The following is an 18,160-nucleotide window of genomic DNA, read 5'->3' as shown; positions in this document are numbered from 1 at the left end:
GGGGGTAAGGGGGGTATAGGTTACCCTTTCTTTGTGTCAAACAAACAACCACCAAAGGAATCAATCATTTTTATTCTCTTTTCCTTTCCTTATTTCCCCCAACCAAACGCCCCCTAAATGAAGAAACTTCAGATTATTTGTTTGTATTTCGTTATTTCGTGTACAACTAATAATGTACTTCGTTTATCATGTTTGAAATCGGAAGTAATTGTCTCAACTCTATTATTATTAAAAATATAATAATCCGTACAACATTGTTTAGGCGAATACAAAAATCTCTAAAGGATGAATAACAAACAGCGCCATCACTCTAGTATGCTTTCCGGCTTTTATGAATGAGTCTACAGAAGAAATTTAGCTGCGGCGATATCATTCAAAAGGTGAACGGGCTAACGTATGGAACCATGATACAACCAATTAACCCAGTAATAATACGCGTGGACAACATAAATGCCGAAAAACCCTTTGACATGGTGGGTAATGCTTTACAGGAGCAAAAAATAAAGACGGTTCACAGAACGAGCATTATGATCTGTAAACATGTCGCAACTAGATATCGAGTATCGACCATATCACATAAAGGAAATTGTGTATGATAATCAAACTAAAACCTAAGACTGATCAGGCCACGGTCTTTCCAAGAGGAATCTCGAGTGGCGTGAACATGAAGTTTCCAGAGAGCATGGCTTCCTTATCTGCAAAACCGGGCAATAAGCTCATCAGAACTATGATTGCTTAAATGAGTGAAAATTCATGAATTACTGAACATAAGATCACCTACCAGTTAGAGAAAGACAATTAACTTCATGGCGAACATACCGAGCCATAGCCTGTAAAAGATGGAAAACTTGGGTAAGAAATCAACCATACTGATTAGAGTCGTGCCAATCAGAAAACAACCATACTGGAGAACTACTGTAAGAAATTTGGCGGAAGTGATGCATCTAAAGTAATGACAGTAAACTGATTATGGGTATTAAATTTGGACCGGCAGTCGTCATAGCCCAGTTTCAAACCAAGTCTGAAATTTGAGATTTAATACTGAAATTCAAGTAGACGGGATCAATCATCTGAAATCTAAACCACTTTTGTCACTGAAAACCCAAAAGACTACTCGTATAAAGTATGAACCCACCTGAACAACATGTCTGGCAGCATCACTTGGCTCTGATTCAGGATCATCAGTAAACACATTCCTGCAATGCACAACAGCCCAAAATATGCAGAAATTAGAAATCTTAAACGTCAAGAATATAATCAAAGTATACCAGAGAGCAGTAGAACAATCGAGTTAGCAAGGGTTGTGCATTTCCGAAAAATTTAGATGACACAGTAAAATGAATAAAATGGAACCTAGAGTATCAACCTAGAAATTCAACGTAGAGTATCTAAATTTAGATGACACAGTCAACAACAACAACAACAACATCAGAGCCTTAATCCCAAAATTATTTGGGGTCGGCTGACATGAATCATCCTTTCGAACCGTCCATGGGTGAACGCACGCCTCAAAATGCGAATAAAAAAGGGAAGATGAAAAACAAAAAGGAAGAACGAAAATGTAATGGAAAGTCAAGGTAAACTTAGGGGTTTTAAAATCGAATTCCGTCTTTCTTTTATAAAAACTTAAAATTTAAATCGAGAGAAAAGATTAAAACGATTTAGATGACACAGTCAAATGAATAAAATTTAGATGACACAGTGAAATGAATAAAATGAAAAGTAAACTAGAAATTCAACCTAAAGTATCTAACTCGCATTGCACTCCATCCCAGATTATCTGTCAAATTCTTATATAAGAAAACAAGAACTGTCCAGCTTTAAATTTAAGGGTAAAGAGTAAAGACTAATGACCCAACGAAAAGTGTAATAGCAGACATTATCCCCGGTACTGGACAATCGCATTTTGTATGTGGCCCAAAGTTAGTCAACTACCTCCACAGCACTTTTACAAGATCGTCCTTTCCAGCTTCTGGAAGCAAGGCAGCATCATAAGCAACAATATTCCCGTAGAAAATTTTCTCCAAATCTTTCATCCATTTTGTTAATAGCAAGTTAACCTGCAAGAAAGATAGTAATCGAAGGTTTAATCAATATGGCGAAACTCCCTTTGTCCGTAACTAAACTTCCCAATGTCTTATGCACGAGAATTAAGGACTACACTAACTGACTAAGGTATGGATGAAAATGGCAGTTGAGTAAAGATGTTGGGTCACAAACCATACAGCCCACAACCAACACATAAAAGGAAAGATTTCAAGCAGAAACCTTATTCCATGAGGTTCTTATTCACGGACACCTCAAAAAGGAAACAGGAAGTTATTCATAGAAAGGCATGAACAAAGGCTAAAACTACTTATTTTCATCCTAAAAAGTCTTGGATGACTGTTTTTATAGTAAATGCACATTAATAGTAGATATCATAGACGTAAGATGACACTAACCCCAGCCTTTGATACTCTCAGCTCCAAGTCATGATTGTAAATCTCATACACGTATTGTCCAAACTCAACACCTTCTTCGCCTTCGCCTTTCAGCCGTCGCAAGCACAACCACATGTGAAGCACAAGAAGGGAATATGTAGTTTTGAAAGTCTTCTCCAAATTAAAAACTGCAGGAAATCACCTATTAAGCATCCTATAACAAAAACTTAACTGTTCTTTCAAAAAATAGAACTTTAACTGAAATTGAGTTACCTCAAGAAAACAAAAACACAAAAAAGGAGAAACAAGCAGGTGCAAAACCTTAAAATAATTTCCTAATTATAAACGAATCTATAAGACACAGTTTCCAACAACAATAAAGAGATGTCTGCATGTATCACCCACCAGCTTCTTCCTTTCTAGACAGCACAGATAAACCCTTAAAGTCAGAAACTTACAACACTACTATCCAAATTTCAAACATGGGCGTCGAGATGACGTACACATCTACAATAGCACATACAAGCGTGCAGGATTGAATCATGAAGTTGTTCCACAAAAAATTGCAAGTTCAAGAATCAAAATAATTCTTGAAATCTACATGACTTCTCTGCCAAATAATTAGATCAACCTAGGACTCTAGAAATGGTTGAACCCGTAGCTTTACAGCAGTATTATTGTCTAATGGCATTTGAACTGTTACTACGATTGTAATTTTCACCCCCAATCTTTCAAGATACAGTTTTTCTAGCCTGCAAGTGCCATGATATTTTACCATTTCACATCTTATGATTTAATATTTACAGAAAATCTAATGGCCATCTTTTGGGTTGTCAAGGTCATCAACACCACTGGAATGTATAAAAGAGTAGCTCTTATATAACCACCGTAACTTCACGAAAAAAGTGGACCTTTTCAAATAACAAAACTCCTGTCCTATAAGACTGATGAAAAGTTGCCATCAGAATTATTTTCAAGAGCTCTTTGTGCACAAAAACATGGATTTTTGAACACTGTAGAAACCCTGAAACCTGCGTTAGTTTCACTTAATTCGATCACTTCAGTTTGGCTGCCTGTCATATGTCGACGCGACATTTTCATCAACATGACACTTATCTACTTTTTTTAGGCTACAAACTTCAAGGATTATAAAAGAAAATGTCGGACACTCCAACACACAGGAGGTTTTGACACTTTCAATCAAGCATGACTCTATCTGTGTAATATAGCCCTAAAGAAACATTCTCTTCATTCTAAGTCTTGTCTCCAAAAAAGTCATCTATCAACAATGCAAAGTTAAGTTGCAAATATGAAAAATCATTTTTCCATAAAGCGCTGAAATCGAAAAAAGCACTGTAAGCTTACCATCATAGATAACAGGTCTTTCCACTTGTGTAAGTACACGTTTATAAACCACATTGGCACAACGAATGGACTTGCTTTGCTTACTATAGAAGAGCATCAGCTTGAGCATGAAACGCCGTATCCCCTCATAGTGTGGTTCCTCAATTCTCAAAGGTGAATCCTTGGCCAAAGCTAATGAAGAAGGGCTAGACCAAAACATCTTGTCCAGCTTAACCTGCATAAATGATTCAGTGACAATTTAGAAGAAACGAATCAGTAAAACCAGCAACAGTACACCATACATTATTCTAATAGCTATAGTTTTGAGGATAAATGCTTGCAGCGTAAACAAGCTCAAATAGAAGGTACAGTGCTTGGTTTTTTAATATAAGATGAGCAGCAGCTTTTGGCATACAAAGTATCTTCTGTTTTGAGCAAAACTTTCATAATGCTTACACTTCCAAGAAGTATCACACATCCAATGATGAAATCGTCCTCATAGTAGATGCATATCATAACATCCCCAAATTGTGTCACGGACAATCCAACAAGGCGCTTCCTAATAACTTCCTAATACTTGAACCCTACTATCTAAACATTGATGGACCTTTTTGATCAAGTACCTTGCATATTGCTGCCAACTAAACCTGAATTTTCTACTTTGCAAGTTGAAACATCAACCCCATATAAATTTGTCAAGGTAACCAAAATTCTTCAATCCCAAAAATTCACAAATACACGGCACCACATAGCCTTTAATGTCAATATGACAATGGTTGACACACTCATGACAAAGTGACAAACTAGGTTTATGTCAGCATAATAATATATGCAATAGCTTATTACTCCCCCTGTTCCGATCATTTGTTGTCCTATTCCAATTTGGGGTGTCTCGGACAATTGTTGTCCTTTCTATTTTAAGAATGCATTTGATGAAGAATTTGATCATTCACACTCAATTTGGTCCACTTGTCATTTAATAATTAACCCACTCCTCTTTTCTTGGTCTTTGTGCCAAAAGTCCAAAACCAAAGGACAACAATTGATCGGGACGGAGGGAGTAGTTGCCTAGATCTTCATTCTTCAGCCTGGAAAGCTTGTTTTGTTTCATGACAAAACCAGGATGCTTGCATTCCCAAACACTATTCCAATATTTTAAAGCACTCGATCCCTACTATCCTATACACAAACTACCTTTCAATATTACGCCCTATTCTTTTGGACTAAAACAAATGAACCAACATAAACAGAGTTGAAGTCCAAAAGAACCGGGCTTTTTTTTCTGTTTACCCAAAATGTACCCAAATATATGTAAACTCTACCAACTTCAACGAATAAAAGACCCTACCGGATCGTAAACCCTAACAACTATCATAATTTCCTAACTAACATCATCACTAATATCGAAAATCATAAAAATTTTGCTCTTTCGCCTGCGATTCCTGCAAATTCAACCTATGCAAATCATATACTACAGCATTTTACTCACCAAATTTTCAACAATTACAAATCAATTGCCAAACAAAACTCATACAACTATAAAAAACCAACAGAAATTCCTGCTTTTTCACGCGAATCCCACAAATTCACATATGCAAATCATATACTACAAAATTTCACTCAACAATTTTCCAGTAATCATAAATCAATCACCAAAACATAACACACACACAAAAACAAACAAACAAACAAACAAACAAAATTATACCTTGGGAACGCCGCCATTATCGAAACCTTTATCAACAGAATCAACCGATTCAAACGCTGCAACTTTGGCATAATTCCTCTTAATCAACCCACTTTCACCATTCATAAACCCTAAGATTTTACCTCGTGATTCCGCAGTAGAAATTCGAGCTACTACTCTACTCCATCTCGACAACATTGCTTAACCCTAAATTAATAAAAACAATGAAATTGCTAAAATCAATGAATCTTTAGTTTAGTTTCATTCCGCAATTAACAAAATTAATAGAAATACAGTAATTTGCGATAAATAGTACCGGAAAAAGTAAGGATGATCGAGAAATTCGCCGGAGATTTGCGCGAATTTGATGAACGAATAGTCGGAAATTTGGGGATGTTACTGATTTGAGAAGAGCACGACGGAGGTGTGGGCACTTCTCAGCCGGGCAATTAGATGAGTAATTAATTGTTTAGTTAAAGGTTTTCGGGTTCTTTTATCCAGTATCCACGAGTTTTTTCGAATTCTACTTGATATCGAATTCTACGTGATATTGCTCGTTTGATAAAAACACTGATATCATTAAAATTTAATGAAAATTTCTTAAAATAGCCTAATCAGGTAAATATATCTCTTTCAAATGTTTAATTTATGTACGTTTTATAGATGTTTTGTGAATAATGTCTTGAACTAGTAACATATTCAATGATAAACATGTTTTAATTACAAAATTTCAGTGTTTGAAACCTCGAATGTTTATAGTTTGGGTATTTCAAATGCGAGTACTGTTTATTGAGTTTAGGGGTATCGTTGATTTTGTGAAAAAACGGGTGGTACCGTATAGAGTTCCAAAAAAAAAATACGAGGATATAACGTAGAAAAATCTAATATTCTTTTAGCACAATTGGAGGATAAATTGGTAATTTAGTTAAAGAAATTGATGTACTTGGTTGTGAACTTTTTTAAATAAATTACTTTTGAAATATAACAAAGAGTTAATGTTTTGGTGAGACAAAAGTACATTTGTTAAATTAGGGTTGATGTAGGACATGAAAATTCAAATCGAGTGATTGTTTTAGTTTAAGATTTTTGAGCACATTTTAAGGGTAAATTTGAAAGTTTAGTTAAGGAAATTTGGTGAGAATTGTTTGAAATATATTGTGTTCAATATAAAAGGAGTTAGTGTTTTGGATCAAATTAGAATTAAAATGCGGCTTTTGGAGGTCAGGACATTGAAACCGCATAAAGTAAGACACATTATATTAGACATGTCTTATTAAAAAAATGAGATCAAATCATTTGTCTCATTTCTATCCTACAAACATACTAAATATTCCCTCTATCCCGGTCATTTGTTTGTCTTTAGTTTGGCACGAAAACCAAGGAATTGATTCAATCTAGGTAGCACCGAAGCAAACATTGACATGAAACGAATACTTGACACGACATCCCATAAAGTTTAGGACATAGGACACATTATTTAAATTTAATAATATACTATATATTTTATAGTTATATATGTACGATTTTCTTTTTGAAAAGTGTTTGATATTAAATTTAAATAAGTGAAGGTAAAACTTGACATTGATTATAAGTTATAACTCATTCTCATTTCCAAAACCAAAACCTAGCTTATGATCAATTTCTTTCAACAATTCATTACTCGTTTAAAGAACATCATTTACCCTCAATTCAACTTATTCCCCAAAGAATTTCACCATAAAACAACTCACACCATTCACCTTAAATTGAACTTGATTCCGTTTGAAGGTGTGTCCAAAATGTGTCCAAATACCATGGACATGTGTCCAAATACCATGAACACGTGTCAGACATGTGCCCAAATAATAGAATAAAGTTAGACACGACTTTATAGGTGTCCGACACGTTTTAACGCGTGTCAGACGAGTGTCGTGTCGGAGTGTCAAGACATGGGTATGTCGATTAGGAGGAGTGTCCGTGCTACCTAGGATTATTCAATTGCACATCAAAGACATTCCGAAATTAGAAAGACAACCAAATGATTCAAACACTCTAAAATGGAATAAGCAAACAAATGAACGGGACAGTAGGAGTATAGTTTTTTATTTGTTAAACACATATATTTGAACATCAAAAAACTTATTTATTAGGAGTTTTTTTTGTCATAAATTATTTATGACTAATAATTTTAGTATCATTATATGAATGTGTTTCTACTCGTAAAATGAATTTATGTTTTATAAAGATATTATATAGAAATTTATATATATTTTTTTTACGATAGAACTGGGTCGTAAGATCATAAGATAGTAGGGTTCTATTATGATCTCACTTCTGGAAACTTTCAAATGAATATGACCGTGACTCTACAACCATGAATAAAATTGTAGGATTAGGATCGATTAAGCATTTTTGGGTTGTAAAATTATTACATTGAAGAATCGGATCGAAATTATGATCACCGTGTTTAGAAGGATATATTTGGATCCTGATACATCTGCATTTATCGATTTTGAATATAACCGTTAGGTGTGAACTAACATATTTTTTTCCCCAGATCGTCATAAAAGCAATGTCAAACTTCAAAATTTCACGTTAAACTTATCCTCATTAGGTAAGAAAAACGTGAATTTGTTACGTTATTCCTTAAAATCTTAAGATATCAACACCTGCCCCTATACCCCAAAAGAAAAAAAAAGGAAAATAAAGAGAAATTGGTTTAGGCCATTAGTATAAATAGAGGATCAATGCAATCAAGGAAACACAAACTAAAATAAGTCATGAATACAATTATATCCTCTCAATGTTAATCTATATAATTAATACTTAAATCTTGGTCATCTTAAATTTGTTACTTCATCCCTTTAACAAATCTGTTCTCCGATTAACATTAGGCACATCAAAATAATTAACATTAAGCACAACATCCGGCAATGTCGAACCATGGCCAACACTTGTCCACAACCAATGATGTTACTAGTGCTAATAGTAGTAGCATTGATGGTAGTGGACAAGGACAACGTTCTTACTCTCGCCTCCAGAATGCGGATTGTTTGCACAATTTAGAACTCAATCAATTGGTGGACAGAGAACCAGACCAGACGAGTCCACCAAGTACTCGCGTGACAAATTCACGTTCGGTGCATGGCAAGAAGGAGTCACTACTGGAACAAGTCATGTGCGAACTTGAAGAGATCATCTTGTGGGCAAGACCCGGGTGGGCCCCGCCCTCAAGCTCGCGTTCCCATGTAGGTGTAAGTACAGATGATCCAGTCATGGACTCGATTAGGCAGGCATTTCTTGATCTTGACAGTGGAGAGCCAAGCCAGAACTCATCTGACCCGAAATCTTCAAATTAAAATTTTCTTGCCATCAAGAATTGGGTTTGGATAATGGTGGTTTTGGGTTTTGTAGACGTTGGTTCATTGTCATAAAATCGATGTCTACCTTAAACATGTTATTTAAGTTTATCTAAGCTTTGTTATCGAAATTAAAATATGTACTAGTTTAATAATAAATAAATCATGGTTTGAATTTAAACTAAACTGTATATGTTAATTCAATATCGATAAGCACAACGTTTGTTCAACCTTGCCATTTAAGGAATTATCAACAAGTTAAAATTCAACAAACATAGAATGTAGCAAATTTTGATCAAGATATATAATATAGAATGTAATGCAAGATCAAAGGAAGCGCGACGGGGTTGCAACATTTTGTAGTTGTAATAATTCTTGTCGACTTTCCTATCTACTAAAAGAATAAATAGGTGATCTCAAAAATTCTTTTCAAATGCATTTTCTTAAATAAGAAAACTAATGACAACTATGGCCATTAACAAAAATAAATAAATTAATAATTACAATTTAACAATGCTATTATTAGAGAATGAATTGACCTATACTCCGTATAAAACAAAATTGTACACTGATATTATTAGTTCCACGACAAGAAAATTGAGAAAATTGATAAATTGAAATCGCTAGATTTGTGGTATAAAAAATATTTTTATTAAAATATATTTCAACACATTACTCAAATTTCTTGATTAATTTTTAGTTTTAACTTTTTTTTTTTCTTCAAAGCAAAATACAATGATGGGAAATGTGAACAATTGATGAGCTACCAATTTTGTATAAATTTAATAAAATAAAAAATTCAATATTACCGTGCATGTATTATTAGTTCCACGGCAAAAAAATTGAGAAAGTTGATAAATTGAAATCATTAGATTTGTGGTGTAAAAAATATTTTAATTAAAATATATTTCAACACATTACTCAATTTTCTCGATTAATTTTCAGTTTTAACTTTTTTGTTTCTCAAAGCAAAATACAACGATGGGAAATGTGAACAATTGATGAGCTACCAATTTTGTATAAATTTCTTTAAAATAAAAAATTCAATATACCGTACATGTATTACACGGGGTCTAAACTAATTAAATATTAATTGAGAAAAAGAATTATAAAATAATACATTGCTAAATATAGGAAAATGAGATCACTCGGCCAATATTATACCATTCATTAAACACAAATTTTCATTTGTGACGGTCGATATCCGTCACAAACTTGTGACGGGTCAAAGTAAAACCACATGTGGGTAGATAAGGCAAATTATTTGTAACTCCATAGAGTATCTCCAATGGTTTTCTTTAGGGACTTGCTTGCAATATTTATAAAATTGCAAGCAAGTAGCTTACCATTGGAGTAGGAAATAATTGATGTAGCTTATAAGCATTGTAGCTCTACCAAGCATGTAGCTTGGTTTAAAAAAATAAAAATAAAATAAAAAGTAAAATTTTTCATTGGTGGAAATTTTATTGTGGGACCCATAAAGTTAGAAAATGTTGTAGCGAACCATTGGAGCGGTATGTAGTTGAAGAGCAAAATAGCTTAAAAAACCGAGTTGCAAAATCAAGCTACAATGCGTTGTAGCTGTCCACTGGAGATGCTCACTTTAATATTTGTCTTATCTACCCATGTGGGTGATACTTGACCCGTCTCAAGTTTACAACGGATAATACTATTTCTTACCCTTACGCTTCATCGAGATGACCAACATATATTTATTTATTTTACATGTTAAATAATTACTTTTTTAGTTTCATTTATTTATTTACCTTTTATATCTTTATGAATGATATATAAATCAATGATAAATAAATGAATCGGAGAAGGGCGTAAGTTTTCAAAAATATGCAATTAAGCCCAAATCAATTTTAAGGGTTTTAGATGTCAAATAAAGTTATTTTAGACTCATTGAGACTATAATAACGCCTATTCCACCAGTAAAATTTGAAAATATATTTCCATTGTGTTATCATAATTTTATACGGAGTATGATACAAAACTATGGTATTAAAATTAAGGAACTATTAGGGGGTTAAAGTTCAAAAACTTTCAGCAGTTAAAACTCAAAAGCTTTGGTTGGTTAACTGAACAAACCTTTTCACGGATTTTCATAAAAGTAATGTCAAACTTGAAAATTTTTACGATAAACTCGATGCAATTAAGTAAGAAAAACGTGAATTTGTTGCGTTACTCCGTAACATCATGAAAAATTGACACCTACCTATACCAAAACAATAGAAAAAAAGGAAAATAATAGTAATTGCTATCGAACATTAATATAAATAAAGGATCAATCCAATCAAAAAAACACAAATTAACAATAATTAAATCATCTATTCATTTACTCTATCTCAATGCTTATATTATCTACAAAATTAATACTAAAATTTAGCTCACATTTGCTACTTCAACTTTTTAACAAATCTTTTACCCAATCAATATTAGGCTCATCCAAATAATCTTCATTATTTGTGTTAACCTTGCCATAATTGTCACTAATCCTCAACTTCTTTAGACTCTCCAAAAACTCCAATCTTAATTCTTGAGGCCTTTCACGAATGATAGTACTTGTACCACTACTGAAGGGTTGTAATAACAACAGGTTGGACGGGTTGAACATCTGACAATGTTCAACCACGTTCAACCCTTGTCCACAACGACCTGTGCTTCTACTATTAGTAGTAGCAGCAGCACTGATTGTTGTGGACACTGTTCTTACTTCGGCCTCCGGCTCTAATAACGGATTAGGCTGGTTTGACATCCGACAATGTCCAACCAAGTCCAGCCCGTGTTCATAATGACTAATACTTCTACTATTAGCAGTAGTAGCAGCATTGATCGTTGTGGATAACGTTCTTACTTGGGCCTCAAACTCTCTTTGGGCGGAAAGGTGGGCCTAATTTGGAACGCGATTTGTTGGCACAATCCGAAGCTCATGTACTTCATGGGCAAAGAAGCAGACTGGCCGAGTACAACGGGTATCTGCATTGCAAATTTGTGTTCGATACTTGGCTAGGTGGAGCCAGTACTCGAACACACCATGCGCGTACTTACACGTCTCACCCCGTGGGCAAGTCCCGCCAGTCACCTGATAATCTTTGCAGGACACTGCGATGTAAGGCACCAAGCGTGGGTCCCGCCTTCGAGCTCTCTGTCCTATGTGGGTGTAGGGACAGATGGTCCAATCATGTGCCCGGTTAAGCGGACATTTCTTTATTTTATAGCTGTACATCTGGAACTCATCTGACGGCCAAAATCTTCGAATTCAAATTTGGTGTCATAATGCGGGTTTGGATATCGGTTTTCAGATTTGTAGACGTTGGCGCATTGCCTTAGAATGTTATTATCGACGTTCACCCTAAACATCTTATTTAAGTTTTATTATATTTTCTCTTTATCAAAATAAAAACATGTATTAGCTAGTAGAATATCGAAAGAACTCTAGTTCGAATTCAGACTAAAAAGAATATATATGTAAATCTAATATGGATAAACTCATCGTTGATTCGACCTTGACGATTGAGGAATTATCAACAAGTTGGAAAATAGATTTATATAGAATGTTATGTAATAAAATGTGATGAAGATATATAGAATGTAATATAAGGTATTATAATAAATGAATTTTTACTAGTTTATTTGCAAGTGGTACCTGAAGTAAGAGTAGACGGGTCACATTATATAGGTGGTGCATTTTTTAAGCTTGCGTTATCTTGTTACATCTGGACGTACACTACATATTATTTGACCAAAAAGAAGGATAAATCCATAAAATGTGGATGTCTTTTGCTTGGTGAAATTAACTTGATCTCTAATTTGGTTAGTGTTTGTCTTTTGTTATCTTTTAGCTTTTAATTCATGAGAAGCATGCATGTTAGCCTTAGAAGAGTGTAAGAGTGCATAACATAAAAGATGCATAAAAGCCCTATAATCTTATAAGTCATAAGGCATGTTGCTTTGATCAATTAGGACTTGTTATTTGGGATTTTAAGTTGTTGAATTGAACTGGAATAAATTTATAGGAGCTGAACTGAACTGAACTTAATTTATAGGAGTTGAACTAAATTTATAGGAGCTGAACTGAACTGAACTGAACTGAACTTATAAGAGCTGAACTAAACTCAACTGAACTTATAGAAGCTGAACTAAACTTATATGATGAGCTGAACTTATAGAAATCGAACTGAACTTATAAAATTTTTGCGTTTTATATAAGTTAATTTTTTATACAAGTACTACAATACATTACAATAAAAAATAAATTACATATTACATTTCTTTTTTCTAACCATCTATCCGGATTGCGAAACGTCGTCGACGTTTTATAACGAATCGTCGACGCTTTTCATAAAAAAGACGTAACATACCCTTGTATCTTTCTCCCTCTCTTGCTCTCTTTTTCACTCTTACCATTCAACCACCACCAACCCGGCTGGCACACCACCGTACCACTGCCACCCGCACCACCACTGCCCACCGCACAACCCTGAACCACCGCCGCACCACCGCCGCACCACCACCACCTCTCTTTCCCCTTTGCTCTCTTTCCTTTTTATCACAATTTCAAAAATCCCTTACCACTGCACCACTGCCACCCTGCAACACCACCGTCCACCACCACCACACACCGCACCACGAACCACCACCACTGCTCCTGCCACCACTAGTCCGTGCCATAACTGCCCCTTAATTTGTTATTTTATTGCTTGTTGTTCGATTCCAATTGGTTATTTCGAATTATACGAAAAAGTATGCTTTGTTTGTGACGGTCTTACTGAGATCGTTTGGTGGGTCAAACGATAATAAAAATAGGATTTCTTGGATGTTTTGGAATCGTGAGACTGCAAATTTTGTTAATATGGGAAGGTTTGGGGTCAAAGATGATCCCAAGTGGTGCTAAAATGGACGAGAAAGTTACTGGTCAAAAACTGTGTTTTTGCGAAAACAGGGGTTGGTTTGGACGTTGAATGTTCAAAGTCGACCTTGGCTTGAACGTTGGTATTCAACGTTTGTACATGGCTGGAACGTTGCTGTTCAACGTCTACCATGGCTGGGAACGTTGATGTTCAACGTCGTTGTTGGTGGTGGACGTTTTTTTTTTCAATTCTTGGGACGTTGATACTCAACGTTTGATGGCGGATGGAACGTTGATGTTCAACGTTTGATGGCGGGTAGGACGTTGAAGGTGAACGTTGGTGGTGGTTAGTGACGTTGAAGTTGGACGTTGATGGTGGTTAGTGATGTTGACAGTGGTTCGTGGTGCGGAAATCTGCCAAACAATGCTCTTTCCTTATTTCTCTCTCAATTTTTGCTTTTTTTCTTAAATTATTTCTCACCAATATTTATATCACACAATGACACAACCATATATTATTCAACAAGATTCATACACTAATTATGACATTAAATCTCAGTTGGGTAAAAAAGAAAGAGGAAGAGAGAGGAAGATAAGGGTAATGTTGTCTTTTTTATGAAAAACGTCGACGATTTGTTATAAAACGTCGACGACATTTCGCAACCCCCTTTCCATATTATCATCCTCCTCGCCACTTTCATCTTCATCTTCATTTTCACTGACATCATCGAATCCATTGTCTTGCCATGTCTTTTACTCCTCCATTCAACTTCACTCGAGCACTTTACTTTTTCACGTTTGTTAACGCGTGTTTTATGCGGTAAATATCGTTAAATACGTATTTGCAAAAATTATAAAAGTTAGATATTTTTAATGTAATCGTAAAGACGAATCAAACAAGATCCCACATGAATATATTTTCACTTATGTATTGAGAGAAAATCGAAATTGAATTCTCACATGTAAATAGTGTACAAAATAGAAAGTGGTAGAGTGGAGTTGAATGGAGGTAGTACTATGTTATTTCGTACCTTGTACATAGCTTCCTTACGCTTTGTTTCAAACATGTCTCAATCTGTTGAGATTAATGAGGTATATGTGAAATAAGGGTAAAAATATTAATGAGATAGGTGGACTTGTGAATAAATAATGAGTAGGCGGTTTACCATAAAAAAAACTATAAGGGTAATTTTTTTTTATTTAAGAATAATGTGTATTGTATAGTTTTAATATTGGATTTTTTTTGCATTGATTTAAATGAAAAGCGTACTATTTTTTTTTAATTTGTCAATATTAGAAAACGGGTATGAATTTGTAGTTAATATAAATTGTATGAACTTGTCTAAGCTGAGCTTATAGGAGTTGAACTGAATTTATAAGAACTGAATTGAACTTATAGAAACTGAACTAACTTATAGGAGCTGAACTGAACTTAACTTATAAAAGCTGAACTGAACGGAACTTATAAGAACTGAACTGAACTGAACTTAAAGGGGGTAACTTTAAGTCCAAAAGAACAGGGCCTTAGTCCCCATTAAAAAGAGGTATTCGTCTTAACTCTTAACATTAAAAACGGATTAAATATTATCCCAGATAATTAAGCATTTAAGACAAATATTTTACTTTTTTCTGTGCATTTTACTTTTGTTTTATTCATACTATTTGACCCGTCTTAAGATTAAGATGAATATGTCCGTCTTAAATAAGAATTTGTCCTTGAACGACAATTCCTACCGGAACAATAATGTACCCTCACTATGAAAAAGATGATCGATCAATCATTGGCGGAGTTAGATTTGATTTCAGCGATGGCGAAAAACTTTATGTGATCATTTATATAATTAACCTTATACTAGTATAGGACCCGTGCTACAACACGACATTTTTAAGATTAGGTTTATAAAGAGGAGAATTCAATAAAATTGTTTTTGGCATAAAATATATGATATTTTTAAGTTAATGTTATAATATAGTAGATATAATATTAGCAAGGAGGAAAAAAATAAAGTTTATTACTGTAAAAGTATAGTTGAAACTAAGTTAGTCTTGTTCAAACTATTAACAGTAATACTATAATGTTAAATCATTAAGGAGAACTAATTTATAAAATTAAGTTAGATGTAAATTATAATTAAAAAGACCTATTATCATTATAAAAAAACGGTAGAAATAATATACTACGCGTTTAAAGAGACGATTTAAAAATCAAAGGGAAATCAATTTGTTTCTAACGTTAGAATTGTTAGTAATGAGATCTGCCAAATCAAAGGGAAATCCATTTGTTTCCATATAGGATTGTTAATTATCAACGTCAGAATTTTTTTGGTTATACGTTAGAATGTTAGTAATAGATCTGGCAATCAATGGAAAATCAATTTGTTTCCATATAGGATTGTTAATTAGAAAAGTCAAAGATTATTTTTAAATAGTGGGTTCAACATAGAATGTGATTGTGGTGTTTTCAATCCATAAAGCAGGCCCATTAAAGTAGGGAGCACTTGGCGGGAAAATACTAAGAGAATTTTATTCTCTTAGTAGTAGGGGAGATTTGGGTTAATCTTAATGATTAACACCATCACGAGTTCTTTTCTCAAATTTAGACATTGGAGGTATGACAATAATTTTGTAAATATTTAGAGGTTGTTTGGTTGATCAAAGAACTTAATTTTCCTAGGAAAATACAATTCATGGGAATTAAGTTCCTTCATCCAATTCGGGTGAATTTCGGAAAAGTGTTTGGTTGCTCATGTAGGAATTAAATTCCACATGAACTTCCAATGACAAAGGGGAGAGTAGGTAAGCAACTTCCCACATCATGTAGGCATTAAGAGTTTTCTAAGTGACAACCAAATGACCTCTTACTGCAGATCATGCTTGATGCATCTGTGGCACTGGTATTGAATCTCATAGTCATCTTTTTGTTCAGTTCCCCTACACTCAGAAGTTGGTACTGTTGCTGAGTCGTAAATTGAATATCAGATTGCCTGCTGTTAACTTCTTGATGTGGATTCAATCCAAACCTTGGGCACAAGTGAAGAAAAAGGTCTTTATTGCTTGGATTCAAGTCTTATACTATGCTATTTGGCATCAGAGGAACAAAGCTAGCCTTGAAGGGTTGCTTGAACAACCGGATGTTGTCCTTAAACAGATTGGTAGCATGCTTAAAGTCGTTCTATTTTTTGGTTCAAATGTATTAAAAAGTGTAGTGATGAAGCTTGGGTTAAGTCAATTAAATATTGATTGACTAACTTAAGTTTCATGAATTGTACCATATATGATAGTGTGTAATTGATTATTTATGTGCTTAATGGAAATTACTAACCTTTCACCAAAAAAATAATTTTGTAAACAAAATCGTTTTTAATTGCACCATTACGTGATTTGTTTACCTTTAAGTCTAAAGTTTTGGCATTTCCCTTTTCAATAACCAATTGTAAATCTATCCTCTCTCTATTTCTTAACACAAATTCTCAAAGTTTTAAAATTAATTTCTACTCTTTGCCTCAATAATTAAGCTAAATTGGTGAATATTAGACTAAAAAAGTTTTTAAAATGATTTGTACATCTTGATTTTTTTATTTTCCAGCTTTTAATCATAGTTTTGAAAAGATAAGGGGATTGATTACCCCAACCAAAATTTAAAGAATTTACAATTAATCAAAATTAAGGGGTTAAATTATCACTTTTGAAAGTTACGTGCAAATGGAAAAGTAAAAAAGTTAACAAACTCCCTCATTTTACTTGATGCATAACAAGTGTAGATGGTACATTTTTATGAAGAAAAAATGGTTGGGGAATTGTAACTAAAAGACACAAGAAATTAAGAATCGATGGAATTATGAAAAGTTGAATATTATTGAGTTGAGAATTGCATGAATAATTGTACATTATAGCATGGGCGAACGGGTAATGGTTTAAGGAAAACCTGAAAAAAGTTGGAAAATTTTAAATAAAAGCTGGTAATTTCTGGTCACTAGCAGTGGAGACGATCGTCCCTACTAGTCTCCCTAAATCCACCATTGATAACACCTACTAGTATAACACAAATCATAGAATAAAATCGTGTACAATAGCATTAGATAATAAATACTGTATTTTGACTCCGTTAATGTGTGGGGGTAAGTTAATTGTAGATCAGTGTTGTACTGTTAATGTGTGGGGTAAGTTAATTGTAGATCAGTGTTGTACACAAATTCTCATTTGTGAGGGGTATATTCGTTGCAACGGGTCAAGTACTATTCATGTGGGTAGATAAGACAAAAATAGAGTGTCTAGGGAGTAGCAATCTGTTGAGTATTGAAGCACATCAGGATTGTTTGAACCTAGCTTTTGAACAAGTCAAAATCATCTCCATTTCCTAAAAAGAAATGGAAAGTCCATTTCCTATCAACGGACGAGATTGGATTCTATTAATATCGAATGGTTCACGATTTATGCATAGAAAAAAGGGTCAATAGAGTATGGAGAGGATAATATTATTATATGGGTTTATAAGAGTAAATGGAGAAAAATAAAA

At 33.9% G+C, this 18,160-nt stretch overlaps 1 protein-coding gene across 1 annotated transcript; it reads right to left on the bottom strand.

Annotated features, from left to right (window-relative positions):
* Window positions 1-417: 417 nt before the first annotated feature.
* Window positions 418-5,979, bottom strand: LOC141606554 (uncharacterized). The gene is made up of 8 exons (XM_074425725.1): window positions 5,771-5,979; window positions 5,476-5,661; window positions 3,789-4,002; window positions 2,445-2,611; window positions 1,936-2,060; window positions 1,136-1,196; window positions 782-830; window positions 418-695 (listed from the first exon to the last, which is right to left on the bottom strand). Exons 2-8 carry the CDS (start codon window positions 5,650-5,652, stop codon window positions 622-624), a joined length of 867 nt encoding a protein of 288 aa, XP_074281826.1. The 5' UTR covers window positions 5,653-5,661; window positions 5,771-5,979; the 3' UTR covers window positions 418-621.
* Window positions 5,980-18,160: the final 12,181 nt, after the last annotated feature.

The sequence above is a fragment of the Silene latifolia genome, chromosome 10 (genome assembly GCF_048544455.1).
Source record: "Silene latifolia isolate original U9 population chromosome 10, ASM4854445v1, whole genome shotgun sequence".
Classification (NCBI taxonomy): Eukaryota; Viridiplantae; Streptophyta; class Magnoliopsida; order Caryophyllales; family Caryophyllaceae; genus Silene; species Silene latifolia.
Note: the sequence above shows the minus strand (reverse complement) of the source record. Positions and strands in the feature narration are given on the sequence as shown.

What these genes read in the sequence shown, in the direction of transcription:
- LOC141606554 (XM_074425725.1), bottom strand. Translation starts at nt 5,652, where the DNA reads ATGTTGTCGAGATGGAGTAGAGTAGTAGCTCGAATTTCTACTGCGGAA. An exon ending in AAGACCTGTTATCTATGATG is followed by an intron (nt 2,612 to 3,788) that starts GTAAGCTTACAG and finishes GATTTCCTGCAG; the next exon opens with TTTTTAATTTGGAGAAGACT. An exon ending in TGAGAGTATCAAAGGCTGGG is followed by an intron (nt 2,061 to 2,444) that starts GTTAGTGTCATC and finishes TCTTTCTTGCAG; the next exon opens with GTTAACTTGCTATTAACAAA.